The sequence below is a fragment of the Notolabrus celidotus genome, chromosome 12 (genome assembly GCF_009762535.1).
Source record: "Notolabrus celidotus isolate fNotCel1 chromosome 12, fNotCel1.pri, whole genome shotgun sequence".
NCBI lineage: Eukaryota > Metazoa > Chordata > Actinopteri > Labriformes > Labridae > Notolabrus > Notolabrus celidotus.
The window spans coordinates 26143884-26166500 of NC_048283.1; the positions used below are offsets into that span (position 1 = coordinate 26143884).

At 40.6% G+C, this 22617-nt stretch overlaps 2 protein-coding genes across 2 annotated transcripts; one reads left to right on the top strand and one right to left on the bottom strand.

Annotated features, from left to right (window-relative positions):
- Positions 1-406: 406 nt before the first annotated feature.
- Positions 407-16128, bottom strand: spag1b (sperm associated antigen 1b). The gene is made up of 19 exons (XM_034698202.1): positions 16009-16128; positions 14254-14383; positions 13357-13516; positions 13157-13279; positions 13005-13075; positions 12717-12832; positions 12510-12615; positions 12205-12335; positions 11909-12015; positions 11501-11636; positions 10554-11006; positions 8552-8651; positions 6541-6693; positions 5756-5913; positions 3821-3962; positions 3036-3162; positions 2702-2866; positions 1883-2206; positions 407-1711 (listed from the first exon to the last, which is right to left on the bottom strand). Exons 2-19 carry the CDS (start codon positions 14379-14381, stop codon positions 1583-1585), a joined length of 2829 nt encoding a protein of 942 aa, XP_034554093.1. The 5' UTR covers positions 14382-14383; positions 16009-16128; the 3' UTR covers positions 407-1582.
- A 1737-nt stretch (positions 16129-17865) lies between these two features.
- fbxo43 (F-box protein 43) lies at positions 17866-22511 on the top strand. The gene is made up of 6 exons (XM_034697834.1): positions 17866-18054; positions 18676-19468; positions 19589-20332; positions 20758-20860; positions 21595-21789; positions 21921-22511. The coding sequence occupies exons 2-6, from the start codon at positions 18705-18707 to the stop codon at positions 22167-22169; spliced, it is 2055 nt and encodes a 684-aa protein (XP_034553725.1). The 5' UTR covers positions 17866-18054; positions 18676-18704; the 3' UTR covers positions 22170-22511.
- Positions 22512-22617: the final 106 nt, after the last annotated feature.

Here is a 22617-nt window from a genome sequence, read left to right on the forward strand (position 1 = left end):
ATTTAGCTGGTCTGCAGAAAATGAGCCTACCTATATAAGCATGCGGCTGTGTTTCCTGTGCCGTTATGAATTAACCTACTGCTACTGATGCTTTTGATAATTAACTGTTCACTAACCCTAAACTTAGGAGTCATCTGACAAAAAGAAAGGCAGAAAGCTCATTACATTTTCTATTTTCAAGGTTTTATTTCAAGTTTAGCTGATATTTTTGTTTATATTTTTTACTAAAAAGGGCAAAATGTACGGTTTTTCGATAACTTGGGAAAAAAAAAAGATTCTGGAAGACATCTCATGACCCCCCCATTTGTGTCTTGCGACCCCCCAGGGGGTCCCAACCCACACTTTGGGAACCCCTGCTTTAAATAATCATTGTAATACATTTTAGCATCACAGAGAAGTGAGCCTCTTACTTGTACTGCCACTTTATTGAATAGCTCTCTGTGAATGTTGTACATGTCATCTTAAATATATTAAAACCACTTTGCAGAGTAACAGTAGTCATGTCAAATTATTGCCTCTCTGCCGCTGAAGATGTCACTGTGGAGTAAGTCTTATTAACAGTGTGGATTGATTCAGGCTGTTTGAATAACGGCCACATTCAGTAGTTGATATTTAATACCGACAGTGAATTAGAATTAGTAAAGAAACAGCATGTTGCAAATAGCCAAGATATGAAATCTGATTAAAAATGCATGCCATGTAGCTGATGATGATGTTAATATAGTGTATGTATGTAAATGTTAGTGGACCCATAGTGTTAAACCCAAGGCACACATCTCATTAAGATGTAGCCTCTGCCTCCTGTGTACAGTAATGTGTATAAGGAGAAGAAATGCTTCTCGGAACAGACACAAACACTGTGATGAGTGAGTCATTTTAAACCTCAGATCTACCTGATGCATGGGTGAACAACAACAGAGAGCGTCTGAGTCATGTAAGGTCACAAATACTATTTTCTCCTACAACATTGTCAGAAGATACAAGATGAAAAGATGCTTCTACCACGCTGCACGGAGTTTTCTCTTGCAGCACATTACCTTACCTGTTTCTTTGTTAGGTCACATTCAGCATGCACTCAATACCATCTCTGATCTTTGCTGGTGTCTGACAGAGGCTAATAAATTAAATAACTGAAATCGAAAGAATAACAGGGTACAAGAACAACTGAGCTCAGTTCTGGAACATGAGCCTGTCCTGAGAAAACTCACCTGCCCGGAGGAAAAATACTTCCTGTAGCGTTGCATAACATTGTACGTTGGACTGTTTATCAATACCCTCCAGTAAAAGGTCCTCTGTATCTTACTGTTAGCTTGCTGTTCATTACAAATAATAAGTGGTAGTACAAAAGTGAATCTGCATAGCAAAATGTTCCAGAGAGAAAAATATATTCCTTATGCTGTCACACAAACGTACATGAAACAGATCATTTACAGCACACACCAGTATTCTTAATATATCTCCTTTGTATTGCTCTGGGGCACATTCTGATGTTCCTGCCTGTGTGTACTCAGTTAGTGTGCAGTGTTTTGCATAGATCCAAAAGGTGCAGCAGCTCGGGCAGCAGGGAGCGGGGGAAATGGGGTCAGATGTATTTGTTGGCCAGATTCTGAACATCATTCTCGGTGAACTCTGAGCTCTCCACAGCAGACAAATGCTCAAACAGCTGAGTCATGTAGCGACGCTCGTCTTTGTCCAGCAGCATCAATACCACCTGCAAAAACAGCACATCATTCAGAGCTCAGCAGCTGGGGACAAAGTGGGAGGATGACTTACAGAACTAAATGTGATACTAATTAGACCAACTTAGATTTGTGCTCTCTAAAGAGTTACACAGCATTCATTATTTCACTTCACCCTTCTTTGAAAAGGTCTCATATCTTACCGAGAACCGGTCTGCAGTGTGTAAATAGTTGAGGTGTTGGTAGACCAGGTTTGGGTTCTTTTCCAGGAGGTGGAAGTCCATTGCCTGCATGATAAAGCCGATGGTATGTCCATCCAGTTGGTTACTCAGGAAAAGGGGAAGCCTTTCAGGGGTTGTGGAGGCCAACAGTTCAGCGCAGCTCGCTGTGTTTCCACTGCAGCGAGCTGCATTCAGGGCCTGTCCGAACTCATAGGTGTCAGTCGGCTGGAGGTTTGTGGGGAGATCGTCTCCTCTGGAGCTGTTCTCTGAGTCAGGTACACCTTTCGTTTCCTCGTCACCTCCAACCTGAGAATGTGAGCAGAGGTTATAAAGATGGATAAACACAGAAAAGATGACGTCTTTTTTATTTGTTTGTTTTAATGATAAAATGTTGCATGCTTACTTCCTGTTTAGACACTCTTGTTAATACACTGAGGCCAGAAGACAGTGGCCACCTGGTAACCATTTTTGGCATTTACAATGTCAGGTCATCACAGACACAGAGAGTAAGGAGGACATTTTGAGTAAAAAAGGCAGGTGAATTCAATAAAATATTAACTACAGACACATCCTCTTGAGAAGTGACTTTCTTGGTCACAAGGTTCTATGTGGCCAGCTCTTACCATCATTACCACCACACAGTTCAGCCACACTTTTACAGACAGGATGATCCAAGTGCCTAAAATCTCTGTCCATCATTTCACCCCTGTCTTCACAAACATTTATAAATGCTTATGAATGGAAGAACCTCCCTCTGCAGATGAACTGTGTCTGCTCACAGTGAAGAAGAAGTGAACCCACCTCTGTGATGGGGACAGTTTTACGGGGTTTAGCTGGTGAAGCGAATACGTTAGCCAGACTCTGTCTGAGCAGCACTGTGACCTCCTCCAGCTCCTTCTCAGCCTCCTGAACGTTTGGGTCCTGCTGCAATACTTCCTGCAGGTCAGAACTGCAGGCCAGGTAGTCCTGATAAAGGGGCAGACACGTACAATTTAAAGTGACAGCTTTAGACATTTTAAGGGGGTGTGATATGTTTAATTATATCCCCTGTTCACACCAACTGGTTTCTTCATCCCTCCTTTTTAAAGAGCACATTCTCTTGTAGTATTAGTCTGGAAAGGCCGACCCCCCTCACCTTGAGGCCTTTATTGGCCATGGCTCGTCTGTAGAAGGCCTTTTTATTAGTTGGCTCCAATTTTAGTGCTGCATCACAGTCCTGCTTGGCTTCAGCAAACCTCTCAAGCTTCAGGTAGCACAGGGCTCTGCAAGCACATACAAGCAAGTAGGTTCTAAACGTCTATTGTTCCCCAAACAGCTGATTCTATTTGATGCATTACTGAAGGTATCATGTTTGTTACTGGATGGCTGCAACAACAAAGGGTGAAAGCTTGAGAAAGATTATTCTCTTATAAAGTATGTATAAGAGTCAAGATGGCATTGAAAAGCACTAAAATCTTTGTTTTCTACAAAATATACTGGTCAGTATTTTCAGACTAGTGAGGCCACAGCTGTGTGGAAGCAGAAACTGTGTGTTTGCTCTGGTGTGGCTGAACATACAAGCTTGTTTCCGCAGCCGAGCTTCATGTAAATATGCAAACATGGCAAACAATAGAATGCATTTCATGTCAGCATCACGACTTCCTCTGCAATGGCCAAAATGAGTAGTGGGACCTGCCTACATCATGCTGTACGTTAGCTGTATTTCTTTATTTATGTTCAAGTGACAGAGTGAAGCCTGGTTGGGATTAGCTCAACAGTTGACTGCACCACCTAACAGATGACATCGGAGTCTGTTTTCATTAATACCAATCAGAATATAGATTTTATAGGTTTTATTAATGTCCTGCCTTGTAAGGAATCAAAACATTCAGAGACAGAGAATGAAGAGACCTCAGCAGTGTTCATGTTTGTAAGACTAACCTGTTGGTATAGATTGCACACTCGTCTGGCTTTAACTTAAGGCATTCAGAGTACTTCCCCATCGCGTCCTGGTATTGGCTCTTCTTCACAAAGTCATTCCCGTCTTGCTTCAAAGCTAAAAATCTGACCTCTGCTTTCTTTTCTGTGGAAAACATAACGTGATCATTACTCACACGTAGATATCGACACTAAAAGCATTTACACTTCCTTTTCTGTTAAAGAAAAACCCCGACATTGACACACTGATGAAACCTATGATTCTGTGTAGGCGACACTTAGTATCTCATGACCTCCCCTTTAATTCTGAGTCAACCTTACACTACTGTACTTATAAGCTTAAGAGTTCTAAACCCATTGAAATGAACGCTGTGCAAGCCTGACGTGAAGCAGCAGAGTTAAGTCAGCAGTCAGTCATGGAGTGAACTTTGAGCTAATCAATCTGCAGCAAAACGTCTCCGGGGAGGAAAAAAAACAGTGCCAGCAGCTCTATTCTTTCAATGGAGTTTAAAAATAACAGCTGTAGCACGGCACCGGGGAGTGAAACTGCACAGTCAGTGAACAGGCAGCTTAAAAAAAGACATCAACATCTTACTCCTGTCTGAGAGTAGAGTGACTGACAACCAGAAACAAGCTCACTTTTACGAGTACAAGGAGGTATCAGCTGATTTAAGCCCCGTCAACCGACATCCATCTGATCTTAAATAAACAGCCATGTACCTCCAGTTTGTCAGTAGTCGATCTGTGTCTGTATTGTGGTGCATCTTATCTTTACCACATCAATTTAATATCAGGTATAACTGACTGCTGATTCAGAGAGGGCAGAAGAGGTGGCCACTTGGACAAGCTGATTTGTTTTTGTGGTCAAACATGAAAGAAAGTGTCAGCAGTGAGGAGGTATAACACCGTCTCTGAAGAAGGTCAGAAACATGCAACGAATAGCCACAACTTAAATACATCAAATCTCATGACTCATTGGATAAACAGACTCAGAGAATTCAAAAGAAGTAAGCCTAAGGCAGAAAACATCCGTATCGGCACCAGCCCTGGTTTTCACAGCCAGTGCATGTCTAGTTTCTATTTAGGTCCCTCACTCTACATCCCTCTGTGTCCATGTTTGACATCAGTGGAGGAGGAACTTCAAACCTTTGTTTGAGTAAAACAAGCAGAAGCCCTTCATGAAAGGATACTATCTGCAGCTAAATGCAGCATGAGCTCATCATATGATTTGCAAACAAAATGACTGATTAAAGCAGAAGTGGTATCTTTCATAAAGCATCTAAATAAAGGAGAAGCTGTGTGTTTAAAAGTAGGAAACTCCTTTAAAGCTGCATCAGATGCAAGGCAGCTATTAAATTGGACTCGCAGGAGTTAATTCCTCATTAGTGAATAGCTTGTCAGTTAGCTGATATTGAACACGCCAAGGGCTCGTGTAATGTCTATACTCTTAGGCTCGGGGATGAAACTTTTTCAATGCATCCAATTACACTGCAGGGGGAAATGCTGTTGATGTCTGGTTTGTTTCAGCTCCTGGTTGAAGGTCAGTTGAAGGCCCTCTTCCTCTGAGGGCATTCAGAGGGCTCCTGCAGAGGTAAGGTAAGCCGCCCAGAGAGAAAAGCCAACTATTAAGCTTTTAAAAGACACAGATTTTTGAACTGCAAGGCTTTTCATGGCCAAAAGTGTAAACTTTCAAATGCATGTCTTTGCAAAATATGCCTTTGTGTCATGAAGCCTTTTGCAGTGGCTCTGATATCCAGCTGACAGGTCTATCTTGCCCCGACTTGCAATTAGGAATCCAAAGTGTCAATAAAGATCAAGGTTAAGGAAGTATCATTGGAATTACAGACATAATTTCCAGCCTGACTCACTCCTGTAAGTGATTTTCTTTGGGAGGAATAGAAATCATCAGATTTGTTTATGACCTTTACTAAAACCGACCTGCATCCCTGGCTGCCTTCTCTGCCCGGGCCTGGACGACCTCTGCACTGGGTGGCACCTCTCTGCGGTGCTGCTGAGCTGACAGAGGCACCAGGGGAATGTCAGGAAGCTTCTCTCTCCACTCTGTGCCATCCTGCTCAATGAGAAGCCGAGTGATTCTGAAGGAGGATGCAGAACAGTCAATACAAAGATGTTACATACAGAATATCGTACTGTCACACCCCAAAAAAATTATAATTAATAAACATAGTTCTGGTTTTCAGATATATTTTTACACTCTGTAACTTTGAATGTTCTGGTCCTCCTGAACCCAACCAGCCAGTTGAGTCTCTCCTCATTGCATAACAGCACAAGAGGACATGCACTCTCCAAGCCATAATTAGCCCCAAGCAGGAGCTGCTTTTAAACACCGGCTAAATCTTTGAGCCACTAATTAGACTCTGTGTCTCATTACACATGGTCCGTTGTTACTCTGTTACAATGTAAGTAGTGAACTGAAGCATAGAAGGAAACTGTAGCAAGACATGAAAAAAGGGGAAATACAGTAATGTTCTACAAGACTGATAGAGTGATAGACTTTCTTTATTCAGTTCCTCTTTTTATCTCCCTATCTAACATACTTCATTTACTTTGTGTTATCCAGGAACAGATGAAAACAGATATACTGATATACTCAGAAGTGTCATGATGCCACTCAGGCCACTCCAAATGTGAAAATATCTGATGGAGATCATTCAGTGTGAACATTTACCAGCCTTCGAGCTGATGACAGGTTGAGAAAATACCTGTTGACACTGTCTTGTGCTGCTTGCACGCTGATGTCTATCTGCAGGACAGTCTTGTAATCCACGTAGGCCTTAGGGTAGCGTTCCAGGGCCTCATAAGCCATGGCCCGGCGCAGGAGGGGCTTGAGGGAGAATGGCTGCAGCTCCAGGGCTCTGGGTAGTATAAATAGAAGTGATGAGAAAGAAGCAAAGGATCAAGTCTGCCTCCTGCTTCCTCTGCAGTAGGTGTTAGCACAGAGGACTGTTTGGCTTAAGGACATACATACACATGACAAATATGAAAGTGGATGCATTCTCTGATGTGTGTTTATGTAGATACTACTGTATGTGTTGGTGTACATGTGTAAAAACTTGTTTGTGTGTGTAAACAGTTTGCTTAAGAAGTTAAACCCAAAACAAACAACACAAAAACATAAAGGCTTTGAACATGGGAGGTTCTCATCAGCCGTCCTGAGTTTGTTCCTTATAAAACCACTTCAAAAGAGATCAATGAAAACTCCTCACAGAACATCCCAGAGCTCATACACGCAGACATGTTCATACAAATGTATTGAGCTGCTACTAAATGATAGCCTCCAACAAAGGAATGTGAAGGTCTTGTTGTGTTTTCAAAGTTACTAGTCTAATGTGAAATTTAGATTAAGTTCCTTACCAAACATTGCAGGGCTTAGCATGTGGGGACTTGACTTGGGAGCCTGATTATAGCGGCCAGTTTGCCTAAAGCAGAGGTTAGTCAGGGAGGAGTGTTCGCTGCGAGCTTGGGAGGTTTCAGTTCACCTTCTGAACACCTACGAGTTACTCAGCGGCGAGTTCTAGAACCTCTCTGCTGTGATATCTACTTCAAAAACTCAGAAGTACAGACAAACACTTTGGCCACTTCTGCTATCTTGTTAAGCTATCATTAGTATGCAGTATTAGTGCAGTATCATCTCTGAGCCTGGAGCTGACTGGTGCCTGACAGCAGTACAGACAGTAGACAGCTTTGACGTTACACAGCTGCTCCCAGTCACTGATGAATGAACCTTAATCAGCTGATCTTGACGTTATTCAGATTCAGACATCAGTGACAAAAACAGCTGATTACATAATGAAAAAATAACTCATTATACAACACATGCTTGTGTTTTGAAATGTAACGTTATTGTACTAGCTAACTAGCTCCATCTATTAACAGCAACATTTGATCATCACAGGCTGGATGTATTTGTAAATGTGTTGTTTTCCAGATATTCATGAAGCATGTGTTTCCTTTTTTTGTTAATGCAACTGGTCTGTAATGTTTACATGAAGCACTTACTTGATTATGGTGGCTGGTAAAGAAACATTACACACAAGATAACTTGATAAGATCAAAACCCATCTAAAGATCATGCAGAAAGGAACACAATTGCAATCACAATAAAAAATAACGGTAAAGGTGATATTCTTGATCACCTTGGTTCTCTGTGACGCAAGGGAATCTGTGTTAAGCGCCTGGTCTCATATAGGTGGACTCCTCATGAAGTAAAGGCTTGTGTATCACGCACCTGTTTTATCTACAGCTTGCATTTAAATGTGAAGATTATAGGGAAGCAGCTACAGTAATAGTGGTTTGTCAACTTCTGGTAATCCCTGTGTCTTGATGACTGTTTCCTGGCAAGTATCACTAATAAAGGTCTTTACACGTTACAAAGGACAGAGCAGAAAACATGATACTGGCATCTGAGAGTATAAGCAGCAAAACTCTACTCAACACTCACCACTTATGTGTAGTAAATGTCTCAGGCTCATACCAACTCCTCTCAGACTTTTACTAGCAGAAAAACAACTGGCCATAAAGTTGGGGCAACCAAAGTCTGCCTTTGCGTCTGCACAAACACAACACCCGGGCAACTTCAGGACTTTTACCAGAGTGCATTTCATGTGTGAAAGGGGCTCATGTGACAGCAACCTTACTGTGACATCTCTGAATTCATCCATGTATGTGTGTATTTAATGTGAAAGAACAACAAAGAGGGAAAAAGTCTCTCACTTCGTGCAGTCCTGTATGCAGTCTTGACAGTTGCCATCTTTAAGGTAGCATGCTGCTCTGTTAGAGTACAGAATACAGAGGTCGTCTGGGCTGTCAATCCCTGCAAGGAGAGAGGAGGTGTGTGAGACAGGCAGAAATACAACATACTTGAGAAATGACTAAGAAACAGAATTTGCATCAAGTTAAGAGACAGGAAAAAATAATAGTTGTCGAAAGAGATTATTTTCTTGTTTAAGTCTGAGTGTTATGAGCCTTTTAAAATCAAAATATAAAACCTGCACACAAATGAGAGCATAAGAGAATGATTTAAAAGTCAATTTGTCCTCAGGCTTGACCGTTGCTGTTTAAGTCCGTCTGTTGCAATGATTGTGTCCTCTGAAGAAAAAGTTCCTTTTTGCATCAGCATTAGGGTTGTAACTATTAAAACAGCTGAATGGTGAGATACAAACTACACACTTCTTCTTAGTTAACAAATCCCAAATTATGCCCCGATCAATCTTCTAGTTCAATTTCTTTTCACTGAATTTATTGTGTGACTACTTCACAGGACTACCACTTTAATATAACGTTAATATCACAAAGTGGATGACAATCAAGTTGATCAAATCCCTTTCCCCCCTGAAGTTCAACAGCCTGTTCAAAGACTGCACTCTGTGTATTTGCATTTTTTCTTCCACTTGTCAGACAGGTCTTTTCAGTTTCTCTGTTTTCACCATTATCAACACTCGCCTGAACCTTCGCGAGACAGGAGGACGGTCTTCTCTGGGACGTCTTGTATGAGTCTCATTCATTTTGACTTGCTCTGCTGGTTTCAAAGCAGCACAGTAAGAGACGAGAGGAGCTCAAACTGTATCTGTAAGATCTGTTGAAGGTTCAGCTAATCAGAAATCCTCCCATAAATCAGAGACTGTTTTTGTGTCTTCCGGGCGTGCTCTGGAATGATGTTATGTGTAACCTGCGATTAAAACTCAACACCATCATCAAGTTATCAAGTTTGTGTATAATAACCTAATAAAAGTATCCCTATATACCAAACATGAACTCTTTTACATGATCTACTTCTTGGTTGCATAAGCTGTGTTTGACATATTAGCTGTTACTGCCCGGTTAGTTTGTAAATGAAGGTATTAAAGCAGGTTTGAGCGATTCAAAGGAAGCAGAAGTCTGCATGGATGAGACCTCTCCTACAGTAGACGGCTGATAGACCTTGGATGATGTTGATGTCAGTGGTTTTAAATAGGTATATCACACTACATTACCCCGGGGCCCAGAGAGACAGCCAGCATATGCTTGTTTGGTGGTGGACGAGCCTTACAGGCAGCTTTCTCCACCTCCGTCAATTACTCACTTTCTCTGTGAGTATAGCTACAGTCCTTCAGATTCAATTTCACAGTGAGTGGTTAGAAGTCATGTGACCTGGACAAACCTGAGCTCAGAGGCTTAGAGCCAGGCTAAGGCTAAAACGGAAAAGCTGTCTGTGTACATCACATCTGCCACATTTTGATGCATCACTGCAGGAGATATTCACTTAATACTCTAATGAACAACCCGACATTAAAGCAGCCTTTTAGAGGGATCGCTTCTACTGTTTTGGAACACTTTGTTTCATGAGAATAATCCCTTATCACGGTTAATTTGTGATGTGTCCTGCAGTCTACAAAAACAACATATTACAAATGGCTGCATTAGCATCATAACTACAAGGTCATGACCTTTGATTTACATTTACACTGGAAAGTTACAAGAAGCTGTTTCAAGGACACTGATGAGTCATCAATGGATAGAAATATTCAAATATCAGTTTGAGTGTGAGTCAATCCCCCTCGTCACAGCCTGTGAACAACAAACTGTCAGTAAAAACTCTAAACAATCTCTGGTATGGAAGCAGAGATAGACTATTCTCCAGAATGAATTACCTTTCAGAGTCTTACACACCATGTGAATGAACTGCCGGCCATCTCAGGCTATGATAACAAGAGCAGCATCGAGCAGGACGACTTACCTGAATCTGGGTAGCCTTGAATGGCTTGTGAGTATTTCTCCAGTGCATCAGCAAACTGTCCGTTTTTAAACAGCAGGTTGCCTTCGTTCTTTAGCCTGGACAGATGTGGGGGTAAGGCTCCACATGGGGCATCAAGGTTGACAGTTTCTCCTACATTTCCTGTAGCCAGAGATCCCTTACCGCCGCTGCTCTGATCAGCCTTCACTGAGGCTGTCGATCCCCTCTTGCTTGTTCCATTAGCTACTTTTTCCTTGGACTCCTGCGTGACTTTGTACTTATCCGAGCTTCCTCCTCTGCTTCTCCAGTGGCTATGGTGGGAGTTGTTAAACTCGCTGTGTGGACCCCCATCCCCTCTGCCGTGGGGCTTTTTTTGCGCGTTACCCATGTCTCCCTTTTCAGGAGCAGCTGAGCACTCCTCCCCTCCCACAGGCTGACTGGGTTCAACCGGACAAGCTAAAAGGGAGAGGGAGGGAGGGAGATAGACGGAGAAGAGGAGGAGACACACCCACAGGAAGTTGTCTGCGGTTACATCATAGTGGGGGAGGGTTGGACACAAATGACACAGAGCACTTCAAAGAGGGAGTTCCAGGAAGCAGCAACTCTCCACAGTGAATTATGAAAGCACTGGGTGGGGGCAGGGTGGATAACACTTGCATAGGCAGTTTGTTGTGTTACACAGATGGACAAGCTGGGGCTTCATCTAACTGAACCAAATACAGACAATATGGCTTTATGATGAAAATGCCTGCCCCTCTATTTCCTCAATTAATGAAGCTTCCTTTGAATGTATTTGAAGACAGGAAGCTTCAGAAAATGGGCGTTAAATGTATCTTGATAGAATCGTTCATAGATACAGTTTATGGATGGATTCAAGGATTTATAAATTGTCTCTGTGTCTGTGAATTATTATACAGATATTGATCATGGAGGTGTTTAAAGAATCTCACCATTCCGCTGAGCTTCTGTCTCACTGTGTCTTTTGTCATCTTCCTCTTCTACCTCTCGGATGAGGATTTTTTTGCCCTTGCTGTGCTGCTCTGGTTGACATTCCTTCACCCTCTTCTCCGTTTTAGACAGAAGTTGCTAGAAACAGATTATTAACATGATAGATAGAATTTGTCAGACAATGTAACACAACCCATTATGTTTCTGTTTCAGCTTCTCAACATTCACAGTCACTGTGTAACAGAATTCAATATTTGCAGTAATTCAAGACTCATTTTAATCCAATGAAACCCTTGTAGCAGCTGTTTTTTGTGTGTGTTCTTGAGTGCCTGATTTTGCACAGATACAGTCCCTCCTCGCGGACAAATGCTGGCACGAAATCAATACTTATCATTACATCCATCACCTACCGTGGCTGCAGCATTCTGTGGCTCTTCCCTGAGCACCATCCTCAGGTCTTCAGCAGCCAACTGGAATTTATCCATGTGGTAATAAACAGTGGCACGCCGCAGAAGGGCTGATGATGGAAAAAGTGATCACATGCAGGATATAAATAACATTAAATGAAGCAACTCCTAACTACTATGCTGAAATCTCACAAATTTGGTTACACTTTCATAACTGTATTATGAATTATGAATTGATTCCAAAATGATTTTTAATATTTAAATCCACACACATTGTTTTAAATCCTATAACATGGTACCTTTCACATTGCTTGGTTCCTGCTCAAGCACCCTCTGGCAGTCTCTCATGGCGTTGTGCCAGTGCTTTAGATTAATCTCTGCCTGGGCTCTGTTGTTGTATGCAGCCACGGTTGGCACAATTGAAAGGCTCCTGTAATGGATGGCCAAAAATAAATGAGCCTTTATTTATGAGAGCTGTAAGTGGGAATGAAACCAGACCTCTGAGAACATCAGCAGCATTATTAAATGCCAGGAATGATAATGGAATTTTCTTTTGAAATATTAATTGTGATCTATTATAAAGGAGTTGTTTTAAAAGTCAGACCTGGAGTAGTATGTGATGGCCTCCTCGTAATCATTTGCTCTGAATGCTTCATTGCCTTTGTCCTTTTCACGATTCGCCAGCAGGGGCTTCTCCCGTTGGGTCAACACTGGATTGATATCACAGATCAGTTATTTTAAACACCAAGATACACAACAGAAGTATGCAAAATTAAATTCCAAATGTAACCATAAGAATATAAATGTTTACATGAAACATCCACTGTAGTCCTCCTGACTGGGAGGCGTTGGTTGTTTATAATGGCAGGCAGATCTTTTTCAGACACATTTTCATCAACTCTGTTGCATTCTCGTTCAACATCAAATCTGGAAATAAAGAGAAATGTATTTGAGCAAAGGCAATAAAATACTTTACAGCAACATGTCATGATAATGAGAGCAACTTAGCCAAGGCCTCATGTCACCAAGAAGAACAAGGGTGACATTAGTTTGCATTACTTTGAATATAATACACAAATAGAGAGATAAAATGGCTTACTTGTCCCATTCTGCATAATCACGTGGGGGAGCACGTGTTGAAAAACTCCTCTTTTCTTTTGGAAATTCAGCCTGTAAGGACAAAGACTTCATTATAGTATGTTTTCCTCTTTATTATCAATACATATTCCTCATACATGTTTGGATTCTTACCTGACTAAGTGGAACTGAGCTATTGGAACCTCTTACTGGTGGCATATTTTCTTTCATTAGAGTATCAAACACTGGCTGCTGTTTGAGCAGAGTCTCAGCCGTTTTGGTTTCTTCTTGCCAGGTCTGTAGAAAGAGAAAAATGTTTATCTTTGCTTTGAATTAGATGGCAATCTTTAAATCGACTAAAGTGTGAAGCTTACCTTTAAGTCATCAACAATTTGGCTCCACTCTTCTTCAGAGAGGCTGGCTGCTGTAGCCACGGGGTTTTCCTTCCTGAGAGCCTTGCTCCTCTGGTCCAGTTTCTCCAGGTGACTCTCACAGAACCTGAGCAGATGAGGATACATGCCTTCCTTTCCAGACCTGTACACACAGTAACACATTTTTTTCTGTCAGCCATGTATGGATGTATACACTACCAGTCAAAAGTTTGGAAACACCTTCTCATTCAAGGGTTTGTATTTATTTTAATTATTGAAACACTGTAAATTAATACTGAAGACATCAAAACTATGAAAGAACATATATGGAATTATTTAATGAACAAAAAAGTGTTAAACAAAGCAGAATATGTTTTATATTTTAGATTCTGTAAAGTAGACCCCTTTTTCCTTCATGACAGCTTTGCACACTCTTGGTATTCTCTCTGTCTGCTTCATGAAGTGGTCTCCTGGAATGGTTTCTAATTAACATGAGCCTTGTCAAGAGTTCATTTGTAGAATTTCTTGCCTTCTTAATGTGTTTGAGACCATCAGTCGTGTTGTTCAGAGGTAGGGTTAGTACACAATGGATAGTCCTATTTGACTACTGTTGTAATCCAGATTATGGCAAAACCAGATTATTTCATAGTTTTGATGACTTCAGTATTAATCTACAATAATGAAAATAATTAAAATAAATAAAAACCATTGAATGAGAAGGTGTGTCAAAACTTTTGACTGGTAGTGTACATATATACACATACATGTTGCTGTGTGCTAATATCTTACAATAATTAATTTTTTTGCATTTTCTCATGATACATTATTTTGCAATTTTTATATTTGATGTAAAAAATAAAATATATTCTCCATTTTAAAGCTCTGGGATGACGTATTTACCTCAATACTTTCAAGATCTTCTCCAGGTATTTTACATTTTTGCATTTCTCAATGTAAACATAATCCAGGTGCTCCACAGGAACCTCGGTGGACTCACTTCGGTTAAAGAAAGCTGTATTGGCACTCATACCTGGAAATTATTTCATTTTAGTTATTTTATATCACAAATAACATCAATATCAAACTATGTTACTGTAAAAAATACATTCAGAAAGCTTACTACCAACGTTTCAAATATACATTTAACCATAGACATATAAATCTTTATATGTCTATGCATTTAACAGGCTAACTTCTTCTTCTTGTTCAGTTTTTATTGGCGGTTAGCAGACAACTTCTAGGTGCATTACCACCACCTACTGGTATGGAATGTGGATCGGGGACTATTAACTACCTTCTCGAAGAAAAATAAAATAAAATGAACACATACATACACACTCAATAATAATTAAGAACACCAAACAAACACAACAAAAAATAATAATATACTAATTTATATATATTATATATCAATGGTCTTAATTTCAGCCTTACTGTATGGCACAGTTATTTCAACATTATTTCTTTTTGTAGCATCCTTTGCATATTTGTCTGCATCTTCATGTCCTTTAATTCCTGTATGAGCTGGACCCACATAAATATTGCTGTCAGTCCCATCGTTTGAATTCTGTAAATTGATTGTTGGATTTCTACAGAAGTCTGCTTTCTGAGTTGTTATTTTTAATGCTCATCAGTGATGGACTGGAGTCAGAACATATTATTGCTCTCAGTGGTCTTACTCCCTCTATCCCAGGGGTGTCAAACGTGCGGCCCGCTGGCCAAAACCAGCCCACCAGAGGTTCCAATCCGGCCCGCAGAACGACTTTGCAAAGTGAAAAAATTACAGAGAAGACATTAACTGCAATTTTTTTTCAAATTTGTCCTCTGGGTGTCAAATACAATCACAGTGCTGACGGAGCGCACCTGAACGGTGCTCTGGGACTTTTTTTCTCAAAGTGAGAAAATACATGACTTGCTGTTTGCATAATCCGGTTGAGATTCATAAAGACTTTTTAGAGCACTATAAGATGGTCCGCTAACTACTAACACTAACACTACACCCCTGCATACAACACTGTCCATTAAGCAAACTGTTCAAGCTGGAGCTGAGGGGTCCAAAATAATCAACTTTACCTTCTTCATTATCATAATCTCTCTGTTCTTTTGCAGAAAACATTACACTGTCAGGTGAATGGGTAACCTGTGTGTTTGGTGTGTTCGCAGGAGGTTTCAGGGCTTAAAGAATATAATATTCTGCCCACTATGAGACTCATCATGGCAAAACAGCTGTTTATGTAGAAAATAATTCATGTAATGTGAAAATCTAAAGAATGTACTTGTACTTTTTTACACTAAAAGAAACGGAAAAATGTAGAGTTGTCATTATTTATAGGTTATGTTATGATTTTACTGGTCCGGCCCACTTCAGATCAACTTGGGCTGTATGTGGCCCCTGAACTGAAATGAGTTTGAAACCCCTGCTCTATCCTTCTATTGCTAGCAGAATGATTTCTACCAACTCATCACAAACTGATTCTTAACAAGCTAACTTCCGGTTACCAACGTTTCTGTTAAATTCCATTTTGCAGTTAGAGTATGATAAAATCCACATTTACGTTCCTATTCGAGAATTAAATGTTAAAGCGGAACTTAGCTTTCGTTTTGGAACCTTTAAACTGAACTAAATGCGTTTAAACATAAAGGATATAACTTTACCTGAAGCCGATGTTTGGTCAAACTGAACCTTGCGTCTACGGAGATGGATCCGTTGCTATGGGAACTAAACGCGGAAGTATTTTTTTTCCTTTTTTCCCCCTTTTTTTTTTCCTCTTTTCTTTATTATTCAAGAGAGGTGTTCATATACAGGTAGTAGAAGACAGTAACACATAAATCAAGTGAATACAGATTGAATAGGTTAAACATATCATACATACAGAGGACAGGACAACAATACAATATATATAAAATAAATACACTTATGCCAACAACAATACAATATATATAAATTAAATATCACTCATGACAACAACAATACGATATATATATAGTAAATACACTCATGACAAAAACAAAACGTATACAGAAATATGTAATTAATTGTATATCTTGCAGTCTCGGGAAAAAATGTGTTATAATAGTACATGAATTTGATGCATTGTTTGTCATTGACTAAAATAAATGATTTAATAAGGGACATGAATTCTAGAAGGAAAATCGAAAACTTCAGAAGTGACTGAGAATTTCTATTTGTGAATGAAAAACTTGGCATATAGTATAATGAAGTTTATGATATATTCAAGAGCAATATCTTCCTTGTTATCATAGTAACAACAACGTCTTAAACATAATGAGCAGCCGAGAAAAAACGAGATTCAATGTCTTTCCATAACCTTTTGGATAGTTCATATTAAAAAAAAAAAGGTGAGAAATTGTTTCTGTGTCGTTTTTGCAAAGGTTGCACTCATTCTCAATGTCTGTAAACTTAGCGATGAGGCTGTTAACAGGGTATATTTTATGTAGTATTTTGAAGTGTACCTCCTTAGCTTTGTTTGTGATACAGTATCCAGTGGTGGACAGTAAAAAAGTACATTTACTTAAGTACTGTACTTAAGTACAGTTTTTGAGTATCTGTACTTTACATGAGTTTTATTTTTGGGGTTACTTATTACTTTTACTCCACTACATTTGAAAGATAAATATCATACTTTTGACTCCACTACATTTCTATCAACGCTCTAGTTACACTACTTTTGCTTTGAAGTCAGCTGATGAATTTTCTTTTCTGAAATCAGATCCCAAAGACTGTAAACTGTTCGTGTAGGCTACTTGTGTTTGATTTGTCTCAATGGTGTAGCCGTACCTCGGTTGAGTGTAGATCAAATGCAGATCAAACGTTCTTCAGATCAGTCTGTTCATTTAGTCATGGTAATGATTATATGGTCGAGAAGGATGATGATTCTCTACCTTAGCACCACGGCCATATTTTAAACCCATGTTTGAGGTTTTGAAATAAAGAATGATCGTATTGTTGTAAATCTCTGATCTGTTTACCACACAAACTTCATCACAGCCGACAAAACATCACCATCTAACCTGAGAAAGCATGTGGAGGTCTGTAGCTAACACACTGGTTTTATTCCAGATCAACATTTTAAACCAACTTGTCTGTACTTGTAGTAACTTAGTTTAAATTTCATGGTATACTTTTTAGATATGAAGTAATTTTTTCTAAATAAACATAACTTTGCAGATTGTACAGCCATGCATTTTTGATTGCACTCATGCTTTGTGAATATATGTTTTGAGATATTTTAAAGGGTAGTTTGAATACTTCAGCATTTTTAAAAGCAAGTACTCCAGTACTTTAACTCAAGTAGTAATTTGACTGAACAACTTTCACTTGTTGTATTGGAGTAATATTTGACCAGGAGGATCTATACTTTGACTTAAGTAATGAGGCTGTTTACTTTGTCCACCACTGACAGTATCTACTGTATAGGGTAAAAGCCAGGCCAGGCCCTCCAGTTTATGTTCTCAATCTGAGATCTCGCGGTAGTAGGTCGCACACCGGAGCGGAAACATGTGACGCAGTGACGCAGTGACGCAGTCAGGAGGGCTCCAAATTTGAAAACGTGGCTGTGTCCTCTGTGTATGTGTGTGTGAAGGTTAGCCGACAGATACAACGAGGAGGAGGAGAGCCAGCTGAGGCCTAGACCTGTGCTTGAGGAGTCAACGATATTAACGGCTCTTTTATTCATTTAGGTAAGACATTTGTATTTAAATTATATTCTTAACACGAAATATTATGTAATATCATTACTCGTATGGAAAAAATACCTGCTGCATCATTTGGGTATTAATACCTCAATACAAGAGTAAGCTCATTAAATGCCACAGATGTTTCCACGTCATGCTAATTGCTGTTGGGCGACTGTTAAATCCATACACGTTGCTTTTGTGATATTTTAAAACGTTTAAACGTGATTAAAATGTCTGAAACACATATTAAAATGGCACAGCTCCTTGTTGAATCCCCGGGGTCCATTGCTGCAGTGCTGGTGAGCGTCGTTTGTTGGCTCTGGCGGCTACAGCTCACTTTGCAGCGGGAGGGGGATTTAAATCCGACAACATGCGCTCTCATAGCAACACTGGAGAAACAGCTGTGAATGTTTGCTGTTGAATCAGCTTCTACAATCATCTGGACACATTTCTGCTTTCTGTAAAATCTAATACAACTTTATTTTTTACTCGCTGTTAACTGAGGTGAGCACTCATGCAACACCTTAGGTAATAATTTGATATGTCATGATTGCGTTTGGCCAGCAGCATGTCATTTATTTAATTGATCCTGAGTTAATTGACTTTCTACTTTGTTCTCTGCAGGTCCACATCGAGCTCACAGTTGGAGGAAAATGGAGTGCACCCCTGAATCAAACATCTACCTTGAGAGATGCAAGGGGCAGCACTGTTATGATGACTGTGCTGACAGTGGGTACTCAGGTTTATTCCACAGCCCTCAGAGCACCAGTGGTGTGGACTCCTGTAGGTCTCCAGTTGAATTCACTGAAACACCCAAAGAGAACCTCAGGGTGTCTGTCACCCCCAGGGAGCCTGTCAGGTCTTTGGGCAAAGACTCCAGGGGAATGCAGCGGCCTTCTGTAGTAAGTTGGTGTGAAACTCCTAAAAGGGATTCTTTGTTGCGACACAAACTTCTACTACGCCGCCCCACCACAGATGTCAAAACCGACAGTACAAGATCCCCATGCACCAGGAGGACTGGAAGGTCTGAACACTGGCTGAGTGCATCGTTTGACTCTTTAGACGTTGTGACAGGGGCTTTAGCATCAAGCACTTTGGATCAGGACCTGCCCCTGTCTAGCAGGAAACGGCGTCTCCTCTTCACGCAGGTGAGGACCTCAACCCGAGAAGATGGAAAACCCAACCCTGTTCCACTCCCCAGTTTTGAGAGAAGAGTTTCACTCTCAGATGCGGATTTCATTGAGAACATTTCTGCCTCCCGTCAAATGAATATTGAGTCTCCATGTCAAGGAAAATTCCTGTCTCCCTCATCTAGTGTGAACTCTCATTCACCAATCAGCAGAGTTTCAAATAACCTCCATGACAGCTCAAGTGTTATGTACACACCTTCTTCAACACATAAACCCAGATACATCAGGTATGTGTCACTTTTTTTTTATAATTTTGCATACTTGCATGAAGAATCATATGATAAAGGAACACAGTCTGTGATATCCAGAAACATGTTTGTCTTAACCCCCTTCTCTCCCTGGAACAGATCTGTGTGTGAAGATAGCGGTTTTGGTTCTCTGACCCTCGACAAATCACAAGATTCCTCCATGGACCAGGATGGCTCATTCCAGGAGCTCCTGCTCTCTGGCTCCAGAGGAAACTGTGAAACCCCTAACCAGGCAGAAACAAAGCGGCGCTCTCGTTTGCAGCGGCAGCACCGGCTTTCAACGCTTAAAGAAGGAGGCTCTCAGTCTGAGGAGGACAACACAGAGAGGAAACATCTTTATCAGAGCCAGAGCTACTCTAAAGAAGATGAGGTTTTTGCTTATGATGCCACCCCTCATAGGGGAGGTTCTGTTAAATATAGCAATAGCTGTGATAGTTTGGTTTCTGCAAAACAAGACTATGCCACCCCACTGAGAGCGACCACAACCAAGCCAGAAAACAAGACTCCTTTTAGCACAGGTCAGACCAATCAAGATGTAACGCCTCTCTCAACAACCCCCGTCAATCTGTCCCTGACACCAGCATTACAGCTGATCCATGCAATGTGTCAGCAGAATGCACAGATGTTTGTAGGCCAAAGCCCGAGCCTGAAGGAGCAGCTCAAGTCCACAGCAAGACTGTCCAATAGCCTGGGGACGTTCAGAACCACGATGCCGCTGGCCGGGCTGATTGGCAGGAAGATGGGCCTGGGGAAGATCGACATACTCACAGAGCTGAAGAAGAGGAACCTCAGGCATATTCTCTCCATCATACTCGGCCACCTATCACCCAAGAGCGTCTACAGGTGAGGAGTGTTTTAGTATTACCAGTTAAAGTTATATTTTTGGGGCTTTTACACCTTTATTTTATAGAGGATAGGACAGTGGATAGTGTAGTAAATTGGGAGAGAGTGGGGGAATGACATGTGGGAAGGAGGCCACAGGCTGGGTTTGAACCCAGGCCACCCGCTACATGCGCGTGCATCTCAACCATTAGGTTAAGTCCACGCCTGTATTACTAGCTATACAAAGTTTACATTTATTTACCTTCAAGTTTTTGTCACATCTTGTGTATGACTCTTCACGTCATCTTTGCTTCTTTAAGTTGGTTGATTACCAAGTTGTCATTCATCAAACTGTAATTGTACAGTTCATCAGCTGTAACTATAAGTGGTTTGTGATGACAGCAGAAGGTTCATAGTTTTGTATCCCACTTGTTTGTTTCTTGAAGGTGTGGTATGGTGTGTAAGAGCTGGAATGAAATCATCCAACAAGACAAGCAGGCCAGTCTAAAGAGAAGAAACCACCAAAGTAAACTGGAGGCTGCTAATGAGGTAGGTGGTTTGCCACTGTTGTTAGTGACTAGTCTAGACCAGGACAGGACCCTCACTGTCCTTTGGGATGCTGATATGTTCCTCACTGCTGTGGGAATTCACTATTAGGCCAATCCAAAAATGGAATAAAAATAGAACAAAATAAGGTCTTAGATACTTAATTTCGCTGGTCGGGTAGAAAATTGGACTACCTACACATGTTGCTGTGCTTCCTGTACTGCTGTTAATTATCCTGCTGCCAATGATACCTTCATTTATCTGGCTTGGTCACCTCAGAGGTCACGTGGCAGCAAAGAAAAGTGGAAAACATCTTTTATTTGCATGGTTTTATTTAAAATTTAACCTAGTTTTATTTATATTTTTATTATTATGGATAAAACATTCTATTTTGATTAGTTGTTGTTTTTGGAAGTCATTTGGCGACCCTCCTATTAGTGTTTTGCGACCCCCCCCCCCCCCAAGACGTCCTGACCCCCGCTTTGGGAACCACTGGTCCAGACTACTTAATGTGACAAAGTTATATCTTTTTTTAAATATTTCTAGGTCTTAATCATTTGTCTTCAAGCAGGTCATTTCTGTCTGTGCTTTGACTTGTGAGTGTAAATAAAGTAATCAAATGAAGATGAGTTAAATGAATTTAAATGTTTGAATGAGTATTTCATCGTCATCCTGCTGGTGGATATCTACCAACATGAACTGAGGGTTTAAATTGATTTTGTCTCTTTGTCTCATAGCTTGGTAGTGCTGTCCATGTCCCTGATGCAGAGACCAGACTCACTTTGGTGAAGAGATCGGCCCTCAAGATGGTTCAGGCCCAGTCCAGGTCTTCAAGCTTCTGCACTCCACAGTCAGGAAATAGCACTTTGACTCCTTTACAGCACGGCATCATGAATTCTGGCAGCAGCAGCAAACGGGAGAAATTTCTTGAAGTGAGGTTCAACACAACTACACTGGATTTTATTTGATACTGTATATTGAATGTAATATTTGGATATGTTAAAATGGTATTTCCCATCAAAAATTTACCTCTGAGTAATTTCTTATAATTTTTTTCTTTCAGGTTGCTAAAACTCTTTTCAAAGATGAGTGCCTGAAGCCTTGCCCTAGATGTCAGCATCCCGCGAGGTGTCACTCGGTGAAAGGAGAGGGTGTGTGCAGCAGATCAGACTGTGGCTTCCAGTTTTGTACAGCCTGCCTGTTTGCCTTCCACGGCTCTAAAGAGTGTGGCAGCCAGTCTGCGGGCCGTCGCAAGAAGGACATACTTCTCCCTGGAAGCGCTCAGAGCAAGCGAAACGTTCGGAGGCTATGAGAAAGTGAACTGAAGTCCTGTTTGTAGCAGTAGAATAACTTTTTTTTAAAGTCTAGTGCTGAAGACGAGCGATAGAGATAGGGAAACTTCTTTTGAAGCCAGTGCATGAAATAAGTCCCGTACTCACTGATGTCTGTCTTGTTACTGTTTGTTCCCTCTTTTTTTCAACACTGTTTTTAATTATGAATGTGAAGGAAGTCTCAAGCACTGCAATGAATTACTTTTTTCATACTCTTTGAATCAACTGTACATAAAGTATTTTTGAGACGTTTCTGAGATTTTCTACTTTTACCAATGTGTTTTCAGAGCTGTTTAAAATAAATGTATTTTTCTTATTTTTTATTATTTGTCACTTGTCCTATCCTTGAAATAGTTTGAACTTCCTCAACTGTATCTGGTGTGTACAAATTTATTTGTGAGTGTTTGGCGCCACCTTGTGGTGCATTGT